This window comes from Acanthaster planci, linkage group LG10, assembly GCF_054643075.1.
Source record: "Acanthaster planci isolate LZ-2023a linkage group LG10, COTS_SCS, whole genome shotgun sequence".
In the NCBI taxonomy this organism is placed as follows: domain Eukaryota; kingdom Metazoa; phylum Echinodermata; class Asteroidea; order Valvatida; family Acanthasteridae; genus Acanthaster; species Acanthaster planci.
Window position 1 is genome coordinate 14,212,289 of NC_141786.1, and position 23,341 is coordinate 14,235,629.

General features: G+C 39.8%; 1 protein-coding gene across 11 annotated transcripts in view; it reads left to right on the forward strand.

Annotated features, from left to right (window-relative positions):
- The window catches only part of LOC110982036 (roundabout homolog 2-like), a 118,442-nt gene that overhangs the window by 90,090 nt on the left and 5,011 nt on the right, over positions 1–23,341 (forward strand). For 10 of the 11 annotated variants that reach the window (XM_087141860.1, XM_087141858.1, XM_087141855.1 and 7 more), the window contains 20 exons: positions 947–1,071; positions 3,364–3,526; positions 4,788–4,947; positions 5,726–5,853; positions 7,122–7,322; positions 7,658–7,807; positions 8,028–8,149; positions 8,541–8,757; positions 9,192–9,313; positions 10,376–10,589; positions 11,201–11,494; positions 12,172–12,345; positions 13,096–13,135; positions 13,763–14,010; positions 16,074–16,170; positions 18,210–18,565; positions 19,947–20,540; positions 21,302–21,400; positions 22,678–22,860; positions 23,242–23,310. In XM_087141860.1, the coding sequence (XP_086997986.1) occupies positions 947–1,071; positions 3,364–3,526; positions 4,788–4,947; positions 5,726–5,853; positions 7,122–7,322; positions 7,658–7,807; positions 8,028–8,149; positions 8,541–8,757; positions 9,192–9,313; positions 10,376–10,589; positions 11,201–11,494; positions 12,172–12,345; positions 13,096–13,135; positions 13,763–14,010; positions 16,074–16,170; positions 18,210–18,565; positions 19,947–20,540; positions 21,302–21,400; positions 22,678–22,860; positions 23,242–23,310 (3,756 nt within the window). The remainder of the gene's footprint in view (positions 1–946; positions 1,072–3,363; positions 3,527–4,787; positions 4,948–5,725; positions 5,854–7,121; positions 7,323–7,657; positions 7,808–8,027; positions 8,150–8,540; positions 8,758–9,191; positions 9,314–10,375; positions 10,590–11,200; positions 11,495–12,171; positions 12,346–13,095; positions 13,136–13,762; positions 14,011–16,073; positions 16,171–18,209; positions 18,566–19,946; positions 20,541–21,301; positions 21,401–22,677; positions 22,861–23,241; positions 23,311–23,341) is intronic. The other variant, XM_087141861.1, reaches the window with a different exon arrangement.

Below are 23,341 nucleotides of genomic sequence, written 5' to 3' on the forward strand. Positions count from 1 at the left end.
TTCACTTTCATTGCGAATACCATGCTGGACTTCATTTGTTCCAGCACTAAGATGTTTGGGAAATTTCACTTTCATTGCGAATACCATGCTGGACTTCATTTGTTCCAGCACTAAGATGTTTGGGAAATTTCACTTTCATTGCGAATACCATGCTGGACTTCATTTGTTCCAGCACTAAGATGTTTGGGAAATTTCACTTTCATTGCGAATACCATGCTGGACTTCATTTGTTCCAGCACTAAGATGTTTGGGAAATTTCACTTTCATTGCGAATACCATGCTGGACTTCATTTGTTCCAGCACTAAGATGTTTGGGAAATTTCACTTTCATTGCGAATACCATGCTGGACTTCATTTGTTCCAGCACTAAGATGTTTGGGAAATTTCACTTTCATTGCGAATACCATGCTGTATGGTTTCAGAATAAAAAGTGTTTTTCCAGTGAGTGGAGTTTGTCAGTATCCTCCAACCTGAAGGGTCTTCTCTTTGAAACTCAGTTTTAGAATTCTAACTCTTGCTGATTAGAAGTGGACAGAGTGAACATTTTATCCAAGGTTGGATTATTTGCATTTCTTACATGGTGATTGTGTTATGCACTTTGCTTGAAGACAGAGAACTCTGAACTTTTTACTGCTTTTTTGCTTTGCTGCTTATGTAAATGTTAAGTCTGCTTGATATTGCAATGAAATACCATAGTAAGGTCTCTGATAGACCAAATGAAAATTCTTGTGCATCACTTTCATGTACAAGTTTCTTTCCAAAAGTCCATTTTGCCCCATTGTGGCTGAACATGTCTAAAATATGGCTTCTTGTCACTCCCTGGTTGTAAAAAATATGATGTGAACAATCCTTTATCTACCTTAATTTGAGGTATCTTTACCAAGATGGTTGATCCTCCCAAGTACTGGTATATGTGTATAATGAAACTATTTATTGGTTGTTACAGTGATCCCCACCTTTACCCAGGCACCAATGGACAGGACTGTAGAGATCCATCACACAGCATCATTCCAATGCCAAGCTACAGGCAGCCCAACACCGGCAATCGTCTGGAAGAAAGAAGGCAGTCAGGTAGGAGCTCTCTCTCTCTCTGCAATTTATACATACAGGACTTACCCATCAATCCAAGTTGGACAGCATGTGGGTTTTTACTATGGAAAGAGCCCAGACCTCTTAGCATATTGAACAGTAGCTCTGCACACAGTCCTTGCTGTGACCAGTACTCCAGAGATGCCACTTTTCTTATTTTAATTGGAAATCCGACTTTTGGGTATTTTTCTCCCCGAATCCAATTTTTTTACATTTTCCCCTTCAATGTTTTCAACAATGACAAAATTTAATAAAGAAGAAAAGACTGGAAGCAAATCTATGATGCGCACGTATCCTGCACCGCACGACTGGATATTTAATCTTGTGCGCAGTCGTCAGTAGAGTGCTTACGTCAGTCATATTGTGGTGCGAAATACGACGGACATTGTTGAGTGGTGTCATCAGTAACTGGAAATACGTTTAAATATTGACCTTAGACGCATGTAAATTGCTTGTCATGGACAGCTCAATGCATGCACATGTGACATGCGCGATGCATGAACGTACACAACGAATGTACATTGTACATTGGATGATCAACACGTGGATTGACTATATGTTAGAGGGCCAACAAAATGCAGCATCTAATTGTCAAAAAAAAACGAGGATTTTCATGATATTGAAAGAGATGTCAAGGACAAATTTCAGTTGAGATGGCCCAAAGAAAAGGATAACAGTGGTGATTTCTTTTCTACTTATGTTAGAAAGCTTCGTTTGCCAGGTAGGCCTAAGCCTACCAACTACCATCATGACCAAAGCGCTGCCCACTTCCGATCAGGTGGAAAGCTTTCTTCATGCTCGTATCTTTTTGAGTAAAAAACAGCAGGCAGGCCTACATGTAGGCTGCAACTCATGACTGTGATCAACCAGCGATGATCAAGAAAGAACTTTTTTGTTTTTATAGTCAACTAGACAATGAATATGCACGTTGTGTACATGCCTGCATACCCATGCATTAATACGTATAAAACCGACACCGTGCAATTTTTCGATTTTTTGGGCATAGGCTACTGGCATCTCTGGTACTCAGATGTCTCATTGCTGACTGAAAATAGGTGATGCCCAGTTTTATTTCATTTGTTATAAAACCATAACCTCCCGGGCAATGTACAAATTAGATTGTTTTAAAGGAACAGAAGCTTGTTCAAAAGAAAATTAGATTATTATTTTTCTCATACAAAATAACATCTCTGAAATAACATCTTGGTTTATTTTATTTCACATAGTGCAAGCATGGCATAGCACAAAGGAATTGCATAGGGGAATTGTGTTGTAGCATTATGCTTTAAATTCTAGTTTTGGTGTTTGAATAGTAGCGATGGTTTCCAGGGTACTTAACCAATGGGAATGGGTAATGGGTCCAAGAAAACCTAAATCCACTCATGATTTGGGAAAAATTGTAGCGATAGTAATGATGAACCTGAAATAGTCTAAAAGTGACTAAAACTTGAAGATTGTGACCCAAATAATAATTGAAACCTCCGTTTAGACTTAACACCTGCTTTCCAGAGAAATGGTTTCAGACTTGCTTGATCACCAATGATGATCTTTTGTGCTGGGGAGATGTAATATTTCCTCTCACTTTTATATTTAGGAGCACCATAATCTTACAGCTGTTCAATTTTTTGTGATTAAAATGTTTGAGGAGTTCACTTGTGGGATTCAACAAAATCAGGAACATCCCTAAGGTACTTGGAAATATAGTAACCATTACCGTATTACGTTGGATTATTGAATCGAGGAGTGGCAGTTACATGTACGTTGACATTTTTGTTCCTTTTTTTTTAGATTTCACCTCCTGAATATGTCAGCTATCTGACCTTATTTCCATTGCATCTGTATCACTCAAAAATGGCAGCAAAATTAAATCTTAATTTCTGTCAAAAAATGTCTACATGTATATGTCGAATTTTTATGTTGTGTGCTATAATTGCAGTGCTTTCAAATGGGTGGAAAATGTAAGATTACACTGTACAGTGTATATTGGCATTTTACCTTCTATGTGTGTCCAAATTTGCATAAAAAACCGCCTACTGAATTAGTTTGAGACAATAAAGATGCTGAATCCTTTGTATGACGAGGTTTACAAGTCATCGCTTCATTGAGGCTGGACATTTCTGGGGCAGAATTTCAGCTGCTACTTGGCCCTTAGGGATTGCTGGGTAGGACTTGGTGGCATTTGATTTACAATGTAAATGCAGGTTATGGCACAGTGGAGGCCAACAATGTGGACATGTGTGGTGATCAGGTACATGTATGCTTGATGGTTTACAGGAAGAGCTGCTTTTTGTGGATATGCAGAGTGGTCGTCTTCAAGTGACAAGCGATGGAGAGCTACATGTCACTGATGTGAGGGAGGAAGATGAAGGGTACTATGTATGCACGGCTCACAGTGGCTCCAGTGTGATAGAAGCCAGAGCATTCCTGCGAGTCATAGGTTAGATATTAAATATATCATACAGCATACAACATTGCTGGCACATCAGAGGGGAAGCCAGCATGATGTGACATAAACGTGGGCAAACATTACCACTGACCTTAATAGTTGAAATATTTTTGATGTCTGTTAACCCAAGTGAAAACTCTGTCGGTGCTCATGGCAGCTTGGTGTAAATATTGATTTCAGGTTTGTCAGTGATCCCTATTTTGTAATTTTTATTAAAGGAATGATAAAATGAATTTTACTTGAAGTAACTATTCCTCTTAACTCTTGAATGATAAGATGGTACTTGGTAATTGAATCTTTCAAGTGGACTTTTGAATGTGTCTGATGTCCCAGCTGTTTTCTGATAACAGCGGGGACAGTGTTTCTATGGTGTCACTTCAGGTACACTATACTTTATCAATACAAACATGTTCAGTACATGTACATGTGTGTCATTGAAAATAATTGAGTGACCATTTCCTGATGGAGAGAATTGATAGCAGCAGAAACCCAAATATTGTGGTAGCTCTTGATGCTAAAACACTGACAACACAAACCCCACTATCGGTGATATGACTTTGTGCTCATGAATATGGAGTTTCTGATAGCATAGAACAAGTGAAGCCTGAAAACACCTGTAACATGTGCAACACAAAGACCTTGATTTAAAGTGGATGCCAAGATTATTTCATCTCGTTTATGTTGACCTGCTATGACCAGGAGCTCTACATTAGGCCAGTAAGATGAATGTAGCCATTTTTGTGGTCAAATTGGCTCTGGGTTCACTGCAAAATCTATTGATGAAATCTGAGAAAATTATAATAAACTGGTGGCGTGGTAACAGTAATCTTAGGTGATTCCTAGTGCTGAGGATAAGCACACGCTTCAACATGTTTTGGTGAAATTTTCTTTTCTCAGCAGTCAATTATTTTGACATAAAATGTGGCAGTTACCGAAGTAAATGATTTTGGCAAGTGGCACCTTTTGCAAATGGCAGTCAAATCCAGTAACGATAGCCAGCTTCTGCTTTCCTTCGTCCTGTGAAATCTGTCCAAACCTCCTGTTTGATTTGATGGATCTGGGAATGTTTGGATTCAAGACTTATGCAGAAAATTGAACTAACTTGTGAGATGGTACTATGGCTGTCTTGTGTCCGAAACAGGCCTAAGTTATTGTAAGAGTCAACAGGTTGTTGGTAAGCTATATTGATCATGAGACATTGGGCTGAAGAACCAAGTTGTTTAACTGTATGACTATTTTTGCCTTGTTGCAGCCTCTGTCAGCCAGCCACCTCCGATTATCAACTACGGTCCCAGCAACCAAACTCTCATTGTTGGTACTGTAGCACTACTAACCTGTGAAACAGCAGGTAACCCCGCCCCAAGTGTGCGATGGACAAAGAATGGTGCTCCATTACATGCCAGTGATACCAGGTATTCCAACAATGATACTTACATGTACATTATCTTTAACTGTTGAAACCCTTAAAAAGCCCCATTTACTTGTTCATGGAGGTACAAAAATCACATTGATTATATATATTTTAAATTAATTCAACTACTTTTTTTCCTTTAATTTTTGGTGTGGTTTGTGTGAATATTTATTTTTCTGAAAAATTCCAGCAAGCTCTCTGGATTCCATACCTCTGACTTGCAGCAAGTACATACGTCATTGTTTGTCCTGCTTCCTTGTAAGACTTTTGCACATGGAATTTGAGGGTTTGGGCCCAAGATTTTGGCACTTTCCTTTGTGCATTCTGAAACAATGTAATTTTGCTTTCATAAAGTCAAGGTGAAAATCTAACTGAGTAAATGCCAAAACAGTAAATTAAAAGATCAGTATTTAATCATTGTGACTAAACTTGTGTGAGATGGTGAAATTTCACATCTAAAAGTGAAATAAAAATAATTTTGTGCTGTCAAATTGATGATCTGCATGTAAGAAACTGCAGACTTCCTGCATGAGTCCAAAGTACCAGTTGTAGAATTGCAGCAGTGTTACAACTTGTACTGACCATTGGTTTGAAACTGGCCATATGGCATGTATTGGTTTATGGCCTCTGCCTACAGCCAAGACATGAAAAACTGGAGAGACCATTAACAAGACTGGAGAGCTTATTTGGTAGTACCTTCACATGCTGAAGAAGTCGCAAGCTCAAATCCTTTTCCAGTCAGTTTTCTTCATTTAACCACTATACATTTTGTTATTCAGATTTACAGTGTTAGACACTGGCCGATTGCAAATATCTGGCTTGTTTTTGGAGGACTCTGGGATGTATAGTTGTATTGCTACCAATAGCAGTGGACAGACAAGCTGGAGGGCATATCTACGTGTTATTGGTAAGACCAGGCATGCAACTTTCCGCTGATCCACTGATTTCTGCATTGGGGGGGTGCTTATTTTAGTCTATGGCACCTGCGAAAAATGTGCTGATTGCCACTTTGGTGGCATGCCATAACAAACGAAGAATATTGTGTGGCTCCGTGTTTCATGTACATTTATAACAGGATAAAGTCATGCAGGATACAGGCTCTGTACTGTGTGCATTAAAACCATTATAAAGACTTAATCGTGGAGATCAATGATTAAAACTATAGTAGTGCCTAATCTATTGCCTACAAGTAAAAAGTCTGGTTTCACTTTTTTCTCTCACTTTATTGTGTTTGTCGGGATACAGATACTATTGTGCACTTCATCATGCGCATGATAAAGTGTTGCAAAAGCGTGGTTAGACGTTTTGGGCATATTCAAAACCCCATTCCCATGGGACTCACAGTGTTGTTGGGTTGTTGATTACGAACGCCGAAGTGCAAAAGGAGTGCAGCTGCGCTGAAGGTCCAAATAGCAGTAGCCATTTTGACACCAAATGAAAAGATTTACCATCTCACATTTTCCTTATTGTGAGTGTTTTCTATTTTGTGTAACAGAACCAACATTAAGTTACGGTATGTGCCTATATCTGCCATCTTTGTTCTCCATCCACTCCCCAGAAAGTAGGGAGTGAGAATCTTGTTCACTTGCCTGAATCAGTGTAGAAATTACTGGTATGTACAGTTCTGAAGAATTAGGGACATTTTACACAACTGTCACCAAGGCTGGAAATTTTGTGGAAACATGCTAGCTTCAAGTACGAGAATAAGATCAACAGAACCTCAAATTAAATTCTTGAACACAAAAAAAATGAATACTTAGGCAAGAGATCAAGTTTTGTGAATTGCCTCACAAAAATCTTTCTCCAACATCCTTTTTTTAACAAAGTGCAGCTGTAGCAGAGATGCACATGTGAAGTGTAACAATGCTGTGTTGGTTGGGATGCATCTAGTGGTTGCTGCATTTCCATCACACCTTCAGCAATGGCATGGCGTGGGGGGAACTAGTGCAATTCATAATAATAAACTGTGATTTACTCTTTACTCCGTATTGTAAGATAATGGTAATTTCCTAACACAAGGTTGTCAGTTTTGCGTGGTCAGAGGCCCAGAAGTAACCTCCAGGTCTATATATGTTAGTTAACTGTGTTCATCATTGGCCAATAAAAGACACGCTGTGTTGCATTAATTTGTGTGAAGTGTAATTTTACGTTTAATTTCTGTTAACATTTGTACAGAGCGAAGTGAAGCATCAGACATCCCTGTATTGCAAGCTCCCAACATTCATGAACTGCCTGCTTCTCCTGGACAGCCAACAGCTAGTAATATAACCAGGACATCATTGACTCTGAGTTGGTTACCGCCAAGTAGAACCAGCCCTCCTCTCTCACCTATCACTCATTACAGACTGGAATACTTCAGTCATGAAGTGGCCTCGGGTCAGTGAAGCTATATCACTTCAAATCAGTCTGTATTTGTATGTTTGATTTTCAGTCTATTCAATTAGTTTGTCACCAGTGGGATAGCTTGTGGTCAACAAAGCAGTAGCAACTGCTGTCAAAAACTTAACCTTTTTCAGACTTTGTTCTGGTAATGATCCATTGAGTGGTACATGCTGTGGATATCCAACATACACTATATTAAAGCTTATGTCTTGGGTTTTCCAACTAAATTCTAAACTTGTTTGGTGAATTTGAATTTCAGAATTAAAATCCTAGATGTGCATATCTGGAACTGTTTTCACTGAAGACCATGCATATTCACTTGATTACAGAGTGGCAGATTGTGCCCGCTCCCTGCATGGGACAGACGTGTCTGGTTCAACAATTACGACCAGGAACTACCTACCTGTTCCTAGTCAGAGCAGTGAATGATCGAGGTATTGGCCCACCTGGTCCCATATCTCAACCAATCACAACCAGAGGTAAAGAGGTTAATGTGCAAATATTATTCCTTGTTCATGTTTGTGGCATTCATCGTGGTTCTGTGTTGATGTCATTGTTCCGCATTTGGCCATTTCCAGTAGCACAGCCAGTCTTAAGAAAGTCACAATATCGCTCGTTCTGGACTTAATGGCCAAGTATAGATCTCCCTTAGAAAAGAAGTTTTGAAGAATTCGTCTGTATTTTGATGATTCTAAATAGATGTTCTGTCAGCAATTCCGTCAGAGCAGTCTACTTTGATTGAGGAGTGGTTACAGAAGGCAAGAGTGGATATCACTAATGCTATGGTGTTGAGCCCAACAGCTGTCAAGGTTCTATGGGAGGTAAGTGGACTCTTATTCATGTATTGATTCTGACTTTGTTTCAGCCTACTGGCCTGGGCTAACCTCATGGTCTCAATTGATGACTATTTGAGACATTGACATTTTTTAAGCAATCACTATTCTCGGAAAACACCATGCAGAACCAAAGTTTTTATAAGTCTTACAGTGAGTGCTTACCATGGATTGTTTAGACCTTAATATGGGCTCATGATTCTTTTATTAAACCTAACCTTTTCACATTTATCCATTTCTGCTGATATGTTTTGAAGCTTTTTGCAAGATTGTGGAAGGTACAGTCCATCAATATATACCCCTCAATTATTTGGGATAGCTTGGTGGGATTGATTTTTTTTATTGGACTGCATGTTTGTTGGTTATGATCCATTTCTAGGTGAGGCAGCATCATGAATTTATTGAAGGCTATCACCTGAAGTACTTTGCGGCATCTGACACTAATGGATTCACCATGCAGACAGTCCTTGGCTCAACCAATAAGATTATTACAGGATTGACTCCTAATACAGGCTATACCATCACTGTACAGCCATTCAACTCTGGACTGAATGGACCTGAGTCTGATCCTGTTGATGTTGACACTCATAGTCAAGGTAGGGCTGTATGAAGAGCTGTAATCTCTCTTGTCAACAAAGAAGTTAACTCAAGTTTGCTCTGTAGCAATTTCACAGAACCTTGCTCAAAGGTAACTTGCACAGTGGGGATTGCATAATTTATGTCATGGAACAGAATGGAATTGGAATAGTATTTGCCATTTAAGTGGCTGAAGTTTGCTAGTGTAGCTTCACTGTCAATCTAAACGTGCTTAGGGCCCATCACAACAAAAGCAGTTATTCTAATTGGTGATCGTTTTTTTGCATTAATTTTGAAGTATACGGTACTGATTGCCATTTCATCACAAGGAACTAAAATACTTGTCCGTGCACACTACACCTAAACTATGCGGTGTTCAAATAATTTTGCACTTAATTGTATAGCAGTTTGAAAAACCTATCTTTGACTTTGTGTTTTATTTACATATGTGTAGGTGATGAGCTGCCTGAGTCACTCATTGACAATCCTGTACTGCAAGGCAAACTCAACACATGTGGAACAACTATAGTTAGTATAGAGCCTATTGGCTCTACCTCACTCAAGATCACATGGAGGGTATGTTGCACTATAGATGACCTAATGCCGAACCTTTGTGCCTGGTGTGGGGTTGCATTTACGTATTACGTACATGTAGGTACAGGTGTTTTGCAGTTCATGCAGAAACTTGATCTTTCCTTCAATAGTGCTATCCACAACAGTTGCAGTGATAATAAAGGAAAAACTCATTCAATTAAGTATGGTGTACAAGTTTTGATAAGTATGAATTAGAAAATGTAATTAGAAATGCTACTGTTAGATTGGCAGGAGTCAAATGATTTGATTCACTTATGTTCAACCCTCCATCCCTGATATGGGGTGTCATCTAAGTTGTTGGCCACTGGTATGGCCATTCTCTGTGGTATGCCAATGGTTTGGCCACTCACTGTGGTATGCCAGTGGTATGGCCATTCACTGTGGTATGCCAATGGTATGGCCACTCACTGTGGTATGCCAGTGGTATGGCCATTCACTGTGGTATGCCAATGGTATGGCCACTCACTGTGGTATGCCAGTGGTATGGCCATTCACTGTGGTATGCCAATGATATGGCCGTTCACTGTGGTATGCCTATGGTACAGCCATTCACTGTGGTATGCCTTTGGTATGGCCACTCACTGTGGTATGCCTTTGGTATGGTCACTCACTGTGGTATGCCAATGATATGGCCATTCACTGTGGTATGCCTTTGGTATGGCCACTCACTGTGGTATGCCTTTGGTATGGTCACTCACTGTGGTATGCCAATGATATGGCCATTCTTCTGTGGTAGGCCAATGGCAAAACCACACTACTGTATTCAGACTCAGCCACAATATGGACAACGAAGGATTGCAGATGTCCAAAGCAAAGCATCCTTTAACCTAAGATTTTAACCGCTCTTGCATTGTAGCATTGTGTATTTTTAAGTTTATGAGTTTGAAATTTTTTTGCTCTTAAGTTGTACATTGACAGTATATTACCTTTTTGAGGATATGCTTAATGTTGGTTTTTTGTCTTTCATGCGAACACTCATTAGTTACTTCTTCCAAGCACACACTGGCCTCATTCTGCATTGGTGTTATTTGCATTGATTCCTAGGTCAGCAAGAATGAACCATACATTGACGGCTACCACATCAAGTATAGTGTGCAAGACAGCCATGATATGATCATTCAGACAGTGACTGGATCTAACATTAAGCTGTTGACAGGCCTGACTCCATGGACATGGTACAGAGTCACAATACAACCCTTCAATGGGCTCTACCTGGGACCTGAAAGTCCCCATCAAGATGCTAGGACACAGTCTGGTGGTCAGTCAACCCATTTCTGTCTGTTCTTGCACGTTACTGTGCCCCATGCATATTTATGAACTGAAGCTGAATTCATGTGCCTGCTGATCCTTTGCTGTGTATCAAGATGTTCATGGTCATATCAGATGGGAAAAAAGACATAAATGCGTTTTGCATTATGGACAATTCATGCAATAGTTATTTGTCCATGTGCTAATGAACAGGTGTAAGCTGCTGTTGAGCACTGTTCAAGCCAGTGTCTCCTTCAAGGCTCAGTTTGGTCTCTAGCAGTGGCGTAGTCATTGACTGAGGAAATATTTGTGGTACAATAATATCAGCACCAAAAGAAAAACTAAAACTCTAGTATTTTGTTTTCTGTATTCTGTGTGAAAAACTGTGACAAAGCAGTTGGCTTTATATTGAACCAGATTTGCTCCACAAGTGACCTCAAATCCAGGACTCTAGCACAGTACCTAAGCAGGAGATTAAGCCAGTTTTCAGAAGTGGCCTAGTAATTCTTCAACAGTTGTGTCTATCCAAAAAAAGAACTTGTAGAAAGTTGTCCAAATCACACATAATTCATCAGCAAATCACTTATATTCTTGTGTTTCAATTTTTGTCTTTGATACCAGTGCCCACTTCTGCTCCACGCAATGTCCAGGTGGTAAACAATGGAACAGCTGCCATTCTAGTTACCTGGAACCCTCCCCTTGCAAGCACAGTGCAAGGAGTCATTGCTGGCTATAATGTGTATTGCCTTGCATATACGGCAGCACTACACAAAAATGTGACCACTGAAGCTGGTCAATTGTCAGTGCGTGTGACTAGGCTGTTGGTAGGCGAGGTGTACAAGTTGAGTGTAGCTGCATTTACTACAGCAGGCGAAGGGCCTTCCAGTTCTGTAATACGTGTCCAAATCACCCAAGGTATGTTACCGTGTTAAGCCTTATCCTCTCACATCCTTCAAAATCTAACAGTAGGTTTGTAAGGCTTTTGCAGGATTGAGGAAGGTAGAGCCCAGCTACTATCATTTAATATTTATTTTAATGGCCAGTGAAAATGAATAGTAAAGATGTCATTTATTTCCTGTAACATGGTGTCTTTGTAGACTCTATTAGGGTTCTGTAGATAACTGCTTTGAAACTTTTCTTTCATCAACCATGTTGATTTTTTTATAAATGGAGGAATATAGTATGCTAATTTGCAATTCTCTTTTAAAAAACCACAAAGGTGAACTGGTTACATTCACTTTGAGTAAATTTCAAATGTTGCAAAGTAGCTGGGATTGGAATGTAATCTCCCTATTTATAATCAGTGTTCCCAGATGCTCCTGCAACAAGAGAGAGTATTGCCCAGAATAACCAGTGAAATGTGGATCAACCTTTACCAAGTCGTTGAAATTCATTAAACATTCAGCAGATTTATCACATTTTCATTTTTCATCCTTCTCATTGCAGCAGTCAGGCACTACACTGGAATTGGTTATCATGCAAAACGTTATACAGTCAGCTCCCTAACTGGTTGATGTGAGATGTGACAATTCTGTAGCCATTTTTTGTTGATTATTGTATTGTGATTTGTCATATTACTCCGGGCGGTTTAGGTGGAGGAGACGGACTTGATTGGGAGGATGACGGTGATGACTCTGGTAGTATTGTCACCCAGCCCTGGTTCATTGCTAGTTTAGCTGTCTTCTTCCTCTTGATTTTACTGTGTATCATTGTGTTTGTCTGGAGGAGACGTAAGCAATATAAACTAGCTGGTACCATCAGTAAAGGTAAGATTGTTATCTAATAAATGCAGCATTGATCAGTTCTCTTGTAGAATTATAATAAATGGATTCAATGTTTTAAGGCCTACTGTTGATATCCTTATGAAGTTGCTCATACTTATGGTAGATGCAGACCTTAGTTGTTTACCTTTGTTCAAATATTTCGCCTCTACTCCGAGGCTTCTTCGGTGGTTCTTAATCCTTTGATGACGCAGCTTTATGTTCCTCTACTGTGTGTGTGCATGTTGTCGTGTGCAATTAGTGTGTGCCCTGGCAATGGACACGTACAGGGTTTGGATGAGTCGCACGAGTTACACCATGCGTCTTTGCGGTTTAGTTCAGGTTTGAATTCTCTCATAAGGACAGCTTCGGTGACTTGTCTCTTCATGGGGTCCCCTGGGTAGTCTCTCATGGTTGTAGGAGTTACATGATGGAACAGGAGCATGTGGTATATTGAAATTTTGAAATGAAGTATGTCACTTACTGACAAAGTGTTCTGTCTGGGTAATGCTGTTGGTCCCAACAATAATGATTAAGCAATGTGTTTAGTCCCCACGACTTGGGAACAAGTACATGAATGCATGTGTGGTTGTGTGTTCTTATAAAGTGCTATTGGAAGACATCACAGGATACAGCAAACTTAACATAATTTGGCTATTAACAACATACAAACTGAAGAACCTCTAATGATAAATGTCCAATAATTTCATTCAATTAGAGCATACCTAACAGTAGTGTTGATTCATTTTCTGACAGGACCAATCAGCAGGGACAATGCAGCAGCAGCACATAATATGTAAGTACATGTATGACCTCTGGCCTGTGAAGTTTGAGATCATATAAGGGTCGTAATTACCTGGCAATGGCAGGGAATAACCATTTCATGCATGGAAATCACTGGCTAGCCACATTTTACGATGGATGGGGGGGGGATATACTGCCCCCCGGCTCTTTTAGGGTTAAACAGGCTAATTCTCCAGTTCCGGTTTCAATTCCTTCATGCACATTGTTCAACAATCAATAATACATTCGTCTTTAGTTTCAAACCACTCAGAAACATAAAAATATTAAAGCGCTCTTTTTTCCTGAGAAAAGTTCAATCTAATTCTTTGTTATACAAAGACTAAAATCTACACAAAACAGCCTCTGTATCTCAATGCTCTGAAGGTACCTACAAACAGACTCTCCCTACATGCACATTGCATCGTGTGTTGTGAATTGCTCGTATTATTGGATTTGAAAAGCCAATCGTCTACTTATTAGATAAGAGAAGCATTTCTCTCTAGTTTCTCGAATCTCACCAACAAACTTGAGGCATGGAACAATGATTTACATAGAAAGTAAATTGTAATCAAACCGTTTCATATTAAAAAGTGTACAACAATCTTGCACTATCCCAAGTTATTGATCATTTTTTCTTCAGGGGGATCGGCAGTTCTGGTCAGTTTGTATCTAGCAACCACAGCAGCGTACAAAGCAGTTTACAGAGAAGCCAAGGCTGGGTCAATCCATCACAGCGCCCTCTACCTTCAACTGTCGGTCTATTGTCAGATACATCTGATCACCATGGTAACAGGCCTTGTGTGCCTATTGGCTCAGCTTCATCCTCACTCAACAGAGCAGAATACTTGCAGCCTAACAATACTGCATACTGGCTACTGGAAGCTTATGGTGCGCTAACTTCATTTATCCTCATCTATAAAAACTCATTCATTCTCAAGAGTAACTTGACATTTGATTACCCATTTCCCATTTGCCTGTACTTACAGTTGTATTTTGACCTACTTCAAATTTTCAGCAACCCTGCATGGCAGTGACAATAACAGTGGTTCCTCAGAAGAATTTCTGTTGTTTCTGTTGATGCATTAGTTCTCTAGTTTGTACTTCCTTTCTTGCACATACCCAGGAACAATTGACTTTAATTTATGAACCCTTGCTACAGCTTAAAAGAGACATTGCTGAGCTTTTTAGGCTTTGCTTTTGTGTAAACTGAATTTCTGGACCATCAGATGTCTTCTGTTCTAAGCTGCAATGAGTTAAGTACAGTATCCTTTGTTTGTGGTTGGTATAATTTGGCAAGAACTAAGAATCATCAGTTGTTAACATTCACTATCCGGCCCCTCTCTTCATTCTAAGCAGTATTCCTCACAAGCTGTGTTGATTCATGACAAGCTTGCATTATTTATCTTCAAGCAAATTTGCATTCTCTGGCTAGTTAATCCATGGTAACAGGTCTGTAGTATTATACCCTACCGCATGGCCCTTATTACACTTAGCATCACACTGAATTCTGCGCATTGTGCTGTTCTAAACCCATGTAGAACTGCATCATATTCAAATTGTAAAAAAGTGTTACGTTTTGATCTAATGTTGATTAAACATGCATTTGCATATAGACGTTTCCTCAATTCACTCTTAGTTTTAATTGAATCCAAAAAGGTCTATCGATGCAGGTGTGTTGAGGTGGAGAATGTTTACTTGAATGCGACATGTTGAAAATTTCAATACTCGACAAACTGTCTTTTTAATAATGCCTGGTTTTGTGTGCTGCATGAATGTTCAATTTTTAATTTGCAATAAGTTGGCTTGATGGAGTGTAGAAAAAGCAGTACATCTAATGCAGACGCTACATTATTCTGTGTTTCACTTGCACAAGTGGGGTAATTATTGGTACTAGTATGTTGCATATTACATGGCAATGCACAGGAGTGTAAGATAGTACTGTATGCAATCGCATGTAAACTTAGGTATTCATACCGTATTCATTCATAATAAATTTAATTGTAAAACAGTGTAACGACTTTAATTTTTTTCCGAGACAAAGCTCAAGAGATTGAATTTTTGACCATTTTTAGACCTAACTACCACTAATCTTGCCCCATTAAGCACCAGGGCCATTTCCAAATCTGGGCTTTCTTACAGCTTCTATTTCATCGCAAGACCCACAAATAGGCTGAAGCATTTACTGTTGGAACCAAAAGAAAAAAAACAGACTTTGTTTTGCATTAGATCCTATGATCCTTCCCAACAAGAAAACACAAGAACGCTGAGCCAAATAATCTCAATTCAGAGCACTCAATTCATTAAACTGAAGCTTAAGCAGAACCCAATAAAAAAACTTTCCTATATGACTGAAGCTGAGTGTGCCAGTAGGTACCAGCAGTGTTGAAGTTTGCTAGCTCAGTGAGTTTCCTGGCAGTTACTGTGTGTTCTGATGCTTTCTGCATAATCACTAGCTCCAGTTGTTTTTTACATAACACAGAATGGAGCAGATTCAGAAAAGAAATAGTAAATTTGATGTTATCCCATGCTCAGCTGCACACTGCAATTGCACTTTGTCATTTCATTACCTGTTTTCGTTTACATATTGTAATTTTCTTAACTTTTTTGAAAACGAAGTTCAACATCGACATCCCAGTGGCAAATTTCACTCTATTTCATTTGAGCATTGTATGAATTGCGTTGGATTTTGCTATCAATTGTTTTTTATCATCTTGCACATGTAATCAGCTTGTTTGGGAGTTCGAGTTTGCCAATTTGCCTTGAGAAAGTATCTGCTAAGATCAAAGCATCAAACTGTTGGAATTGATTTTAGTAGCAACAGCATTTGTGTTAGCTGTGTTGTTGATGTTGTCTTATGATGCATACCATAGGTTGCATACCTTCGTGTTCCGATGAGTAATTTCTCATGAATTAATGCAGCGATGAATGGATGTATTGTGTGTTGGTTACAGATCCTGAGTCCGGTACCTTGAGGCAATATGATACACAACAACCTGGTTCTAATGGGAGACGATGTCACCAGTGTCCACCCAGTCACTCATGCTACGGGTGGGTAGTCTTGTCTTCATGTCACACGCTGCAACTTCATAATTACATCATGACTTGCATTTATTTGAAACACATTAACAACTTTGTAGTTGCATTTTTAATTTGGTTTGTAATTGTATCTTGTTGAATTATCATTTCAGTAACCAACAGCTGTCCAAAATAACCAGACCTACAATGGCCAAGCAGCCCATAGATAACACATAGATACAATGGACAGATGATCTTAAATCTCAACAAAATCTGATCATACTGTTTATTTGCACAACCTTCAAAAAAGAACCAGTTTGGAAATGAGAGTCATGTAATGGCATAGAAATTGTCTCATATGCAAACCCCCCCCGAATAAAATATTAAACAGTCACTGACGTATGGCCACAAAACTTCAAATAGAAATTGTTGTTAAGTGTTCATGTCAAACACTTCAGCACATTGATAATTCATAAGATAAATCATTCCGACCAAAATGAGAATAAAGGTAATCTGCAATGCAGTATCTGATGACACATCACCAGGAGTTCCCAAGAGTTTTCCCAGCCAGTAAAAGCAATTCATCATTCTCATTTTTCCCCCAGTTTATCCACATACATGACCTAAGCCATACCTGCACATTATTCAAATCATATGTCTCCTATCATATAAGTCTACCAAGTTATACAGAGTGTATAGATTCATTTTTTGCTGCATAATGCATTATCACTCTGTGAACATGATTGTGATGTGGCACTCAGACAGAATCACAGTCATGAATTAGTCAATGTCAAGCTGATATAATTTCTTCCCCGAAAACTTTAATAACTTGCTGGGGCAAGGCATTTGTCTTTATTATCTGATATTACCTGAAAACACCTGTTCATACATACTGTAGGCCTTGTGCATTTTGTTGCACATCACAGGTGCAAGGATTAATGGATTTGTGAAAATTTAATGCATGTATGTGGACAATAGAGTGAAAATACAGTCGTACGGAAAGAGGAAAGATTTCCCACAGTAGTTCAATGGTGCAACTACAGCCTTTGTACAATAATATACGATGACACTTTGTCATTTTCACAATGATCCACTTTGGTGTTCCAACTATGCATGGCTGAGTCGCGTCTTGAGGTCAAATGCAGAACAGCAATACATGTACATGCACATGAGGTACCCTATCAGTGCGCTTATGAACCAACTTGCCCACTTACTTTACCATGCATTTTTGAAATACTGAGCTGGCTCATTATTGAGCAAAGTACCTGCAACTCGCTTTAAACGTTTACAACAAAGTAGCAAATTTTCATTTGGGCAGCCATATTTGTAAAGTAATCAGAAGTGTTATGAAATCATTGTAATTTGTATCAAATGCCATTTTCAGTAAAAGTAGTTGTGACTAGATACGGTATCTACATGTATGCTGTGTGTATAGACAAGGCAGGGATCTGTTATACCTAGTAGTGGTTCCCTCAGGTGATACACTGTGTGTGCGCACATGTTTCCATGCGATTGGCATGAAGTCCACTCAGGAAAATTTGTAACTTTATACTGGCATGGGTACTGACTATATGATGCAGCCCCATCCTTTCTGCTTGTCAGCATTGAGAGGGAACTTGTGTTGGGCAGGGAGTGAATATACAGTGCTAGTAGATGCTGAAATATGTACATGGAAGGTGGTGCAGAAGTCAAGTCACAAGGTCAAGGTTGTCCTGACTTGGTACATAAAGATTGAAGAAGCATTTGAAGTGTTAAGACTTACATGAGTATGAATGGAATGTTGATATTCACAGAAAGTTTGGGAACTGTGTCTAAGCCCATTTTATACCTTTTTTGGGACAGTGGAACATTCAGGTGCCCTCATTATTGAAATATCCATTGCCTAAATATGCCATTACTTTGACCATATTGCCTCCCCGGCAGTGGGGAGGGGGAGTTATTCTTGGTATGCCACTTTTAATTTAGCTTTGTGAACTTAACTTGAACAGTGCTATATTGTTTGAGAATAAATGTAAGAAGTGAAGGATGTTTGTACTGACAAGCTTTGACTTTGTGTTGTTTATCTCATGTAGAAGTGGTGGACCAGTGTACGCTGTGGTTGATAATGCAGATGATGATGATGAAGATGATGTGTATGCAGGTGATGTGGTGCATGGTCCTCATTCAGCACTAACCTTGCCAATGCCTAGATGTCCAGAACACACCAAGGAAAAACTTACCGTCAGTAACTCCTTACCACCACATGTGACAGAGCCCTATGCATCCACTACATTGATCATGCCCACCAACGCGTCTGAGATGAGGCCTCCGTGCAGTCACAGCGGGTCATCTGAGCAGTCAGCTGGAAGCAGTCAAAGTGCTGCAAGAAAGGACCACAGAGGGCGCCATAATCCTGCCGACAGCAGTAGTGGAGGCTCAACACAACAAGGTAGAATTTAACCTCACTAATTACATATATAGGTAGGCTGAAGGTAATTTTAAAAAAAGTGATGGTTGCCTGGGAGTTATTTCACATACACTTGCCATGGCTACTGTTAAACCAGCTGCTCTTTACAGCAAAGTCTTACCAAATTGTCTTTTGCATACTGACAAATGCCTAGAATAATTGGAATGAAAGTACTGCAGAATGGAGAGTTTGAGGCTGTGTAACTTGGAAATGGTTTACAGAGTTGTCTATTTTCAAACTCTGAAAAGATACAGAAAAGCTGTAGTGAAAAACAGATGTTGTCTTGACAGTTCAACCAGTGTGGTCTGATTTATCCTTCTGGATAAAGGTTTGACCCTAGCCCCTAAAGAGTGCACAAAAAATTACAGAAAATGTTACCACTTCTGGTCTGCATCAGATCCACCTTCCCTTGCTCAGACCTGTAGATGTTCTGTAAATCTTAGTTAAGCTATTGATGTCATTAGCACTATTTAGACAAGTTTTGGTGCATTTGCATAGCAGCATGTTCCCTTTAATCTTATCCTTCCCCAATCACACAGAATTAAACATTAGTAAAGTGTTTAATTCTGTGGGGATAGGTCTGGTAGGCCCAGACAGCTGGCTTTTGCATTGGGTTTGGCATACCTCAGAAAAACAAAGTTCAGCAGCCTCTGTGCACAAAGTCTCATATGGGTGTTTAACTTTGTGTGAATGGGGAAGGTTAGGGCCAGCAACCCTTGGGCAGTTAGGGTTAAGGAAATTTGTGATCTAAATGCATTAAGAATGTTCAGAGTACAACTGACCCGCTATTGGCCAGAGTCTACCACAAGTCCCTTCACAAGGCCAGTCACAAGTCCTCTCACAAGTCCAGTCACAAGTCCCTTCACAAGGCCAGTCACAAGTCCCTTCACAAGGCCAGTCATAAGTAACAGGGTGAACAATGACAAAAGAATGCTTTTGTCACAACTCATTGTAATAACTTGTGATTTGGCTTAAGACTGGGTGACTTGTAATGGACTTACAGGGACTTGTGATGGATTTACGCGGACTTGTGATGGACGCAAATACAACACTGCTTTTGGCATTTTCGTCTGAGTTTGATTGTATAGTTGGTCCACTTTTTTGCGAAGTTATGACTTCTAAAATGAAAATATGGTGTTTTTATCAATTTTTCATTGCAAAAATACTGCATTAATGAGCTTCTGTGCCTACTAGCTACATAGTGTGCTCCTAGGTATTTCTCACTACTTGCCAAGCCTTTGAAAAAGTGTTTCTAACTCATTCTGACTGTCAGATGCATCCCCACAGCATGGCAAGCATTCTCTGAATTTGTGTTGTCACTGTGTCCTGAATTATGTATGATCTTTTTGCTCACATCTTGCAGGAGATCGTGTCAGCAGAAAGAAACGCCACAGAGGTGGTTCCAACCAACCAGCTCGCAACTGGACAGAGTTACTACCCCCTCCCCCAGAACAACCTCCTACAGACATCGATTCACCCACAGAAATAACCTGTCCTGCCCCAACTTGCTCTCATGCACCCACCAATCTACATATGGAGCAAGCAAAGTATTGTCAGGATATGGAACGAAGTAAAAAGAAAGCACCACCTCCACCACTGAGACAGTGTTGTTCCTCTCCCCCAGTCAGTGCTAGTGATAGGCAACAGACAGTGCCATCACATAGACAACCACCCACAAACTCATTACCTAAAACTTTAAACAGCAATAGGAGTAGTACCCCTGTAGACCGAAGGCAGCAGCCCCATAGTGAAGTGTCTGACAGGCCCTCAGATCCTGATCACTCACAACGGGGGGTGCCTTACCTAGCTTCCAAGCGGCTCTTTGAGGATCCTAGGCATGAGCAACTTGGCAAGGAGTTGTTGGAGTTTAATGATGATATGTCACAGAGTGAGATACTATCGGATAATGAGGACTTGACTGGTATGTTGCCCACATCAACCTCACATGTAGACCAAGGTATAGTCCCCAGTTCATTATATCGCTAATCACTTTCATCTCCCTATGTTTGTACAGTGGAGAACGTTTACATAAATGCATGCCGAGGGCATTATTTCAAAGACTTGTAGAATTTGAAGAATAATCTTTGAGAACCTTGTGGCCACACTTCGTTAGATGTACAGTGCTGTGTACTCAGAGCATTTCCTAAATGGAACAGAGTGAATCAATTTCTTCATGAAAGTACTTTGAAGAGATACATACTTACAATAAATTCATCAGAAGATTTTAACATTGGTTTCCTTCAGCCGACACTGTCCGTTGTGTTGATCAAAGGCTTAAGAACGAATTCACAAGTTTGCTTGCATGGGACTTGAACTCTGAACCTCCTGCTCACTGGCACACCCTTCTTACGACCTGACCACTCAGCTTGCCTGGGTATGCTTGCTGGTTAGGGTCAGATAAGTAGTGGGTGTTGCATGCAATTATTTTGGGATAAGAATGATACTTAACCATCATAAGTTATGTCATACTGACTTTATAGACTGAAAATTACCTTTCTAAACTGGTGAAATTAAATGTTTGTGTAATATCCAAGACCAAAACACTAGTCTTAGACAAATTAAGTGTAATTCCGTGAAATATGTATATTATTCACTCATCAAACTTTCTATGTTCGATTTTTCCCAGTGCCTCTTGGGTTTCAATTCATTACAGAAGCTGCACTTGCATTAGATGAGTATATGTCAAATTTCCCATTGATATGACGTGTGTTCCTGCAGGTCTGCACCATAATGCTGTTGGTTACATGCCCAGTGGTAGCCAGATACCACACCTGTCACAGACAGAAGATGACACAGATTGTGCTGGATCCTGTACAGGTAAGCTTGCATTCTTTGCTTGACAGGTTGTGCCACGCTATGTAGTTAAATAACAGTCTTGGAAAACATTATGCTTCAGAGTTACGCTATTCTCTCTTATTTGATAAGAACCCTGGAATATGAAATGATTACTTGCAAGGATAAGGCCCATGTACATGATTTTTGTTCTGCCATTAATCCCAATTCTCCAGTATTATGACATACATTTCCACTGTTTTCACTTTCTGGCATAATTACAAATCGACAAAAGTTGCCAAGTAACATCCATCTCAACAACAAGCAACAATTTTTGACTAGCTGCCAAGAAGAGATTGTAGTACAGAACATGTTACATAAATGATGGTTTCCTATCCTGGATACATTTTTGGATGGGTTAGATTTGTTTGTTAAAGTAAAATCTCGATAAGCTGAAGCTCAGGGGAATGGGCGAAAAGTTCGAGTTATCCGACGTTCGAGTTATCGAAAGTTACATGCTTCAGTGCACGTGCAACCCTACTGGCTTACGGCAATTGGCCTGCAAGCTGAGTCGAACACGAAGTGGATTTTAGGCTATCCCTACTGTGCAAGTTTTCCTCAAACATCGTCATTAAGCATGTTTTTATGTGGTACATTAATAAACAATAAACCAATGAAGTTATGTACCGGTACCTGTGTCTACGTCTTGAGAATTCATTCATTTGCTTTGTGTGATCGGGCTGTTACCTCATAGCTCAGTGCGCGGGCCAGTCTGTCAGGGTTTCCGTGCTGGGTCACGTGATACATGTACAAAGCACTTGAGGGCGCATCATTTGTACCTGATTTAGGCTGCATCCGAATCTCATGTCTAGAGCTAGGTCTTGGTATTCACTCCATTGGAAATGCATGGAGATGCGCAGACAATAGACCTAGCCATAGCTGAGGAAGCCTGTTTCGGACATGGCCTTTGTCACGGTTGCGGTTGATGCCCACCCAGTGCTTGTCGACATGACAATGGCAGCGCATGTGAACATGCTCGGCTCATCAAAGAAAAGCCATGCGCGTGACAGTAATGACTCATAATGAAGGCAAGCGTTCTTTCATCACATTTTATTCATCATTCTTCAGTGTTTTTTTTTAATTGGCCTACCAAAACTTCGAAATAAGCGGCTTTAGTGGTATTGACGTTTTGAGTTATGGATAGTTTATTGTACATAAAAGCCTATTCTTTTGTCGGGAATACAGAAAGACATCGAGGTAAATGGAATTTCGACTTAACAGGCTTTGACTTATCAAGATTTTACTGTATTTGTAATTCTCAGATGCAATGCTTGGTTCCTGGTCCTCCATGAATGGCAGCTCTAGTAGTGGTCGTCATAGCAGCGTCAGTGAGAGCTCAGAGGGCTCTTTTTTCACTGACGCTGATTTTGCTAGCGCAGTAGCAGCAGCCGCTCAGAATTCTGGGATGCAAGTCGTTGGCTCAACAGTCACTGATCCTAGAACAGGTAATGAGCTGAAAGAATGTTGAAAACTTAAGACTCATTTAGCTTTGTGTTTTTCTTTAACTGAGGATTTGTGTCTCTTGGAATGTATGATGTGGTTTTTAATTTTATTTCACCATTGACCCTTTTGACTTCAAAATAAATATATCTTTGGTGGTACCTTACTTGTGCGCATGCATTCCGTGAGATACCTATGGTTTATGGGATATCACTAGAGGGAGTCTTCACTTGTATATAAACTACTATATCAGTAATGGTTTATTATTGTCTGTGTAATGGTCTAGATGACTTGCAAGAATTGAACCAAAGCAAATAATTACTATGTCATTGACCTGCAACATTGGTCCCCAATCTTAATACATTTAGATGGTTTGTGATTTGTAGGTAAGAAGCATAGTCGACATGGAGGTCGCCATGGTCACACGGATCAAGCACGCCAAGCTGCCCATGCAGGTATGGATTCGCATTAGCCCTGTTTGGATTC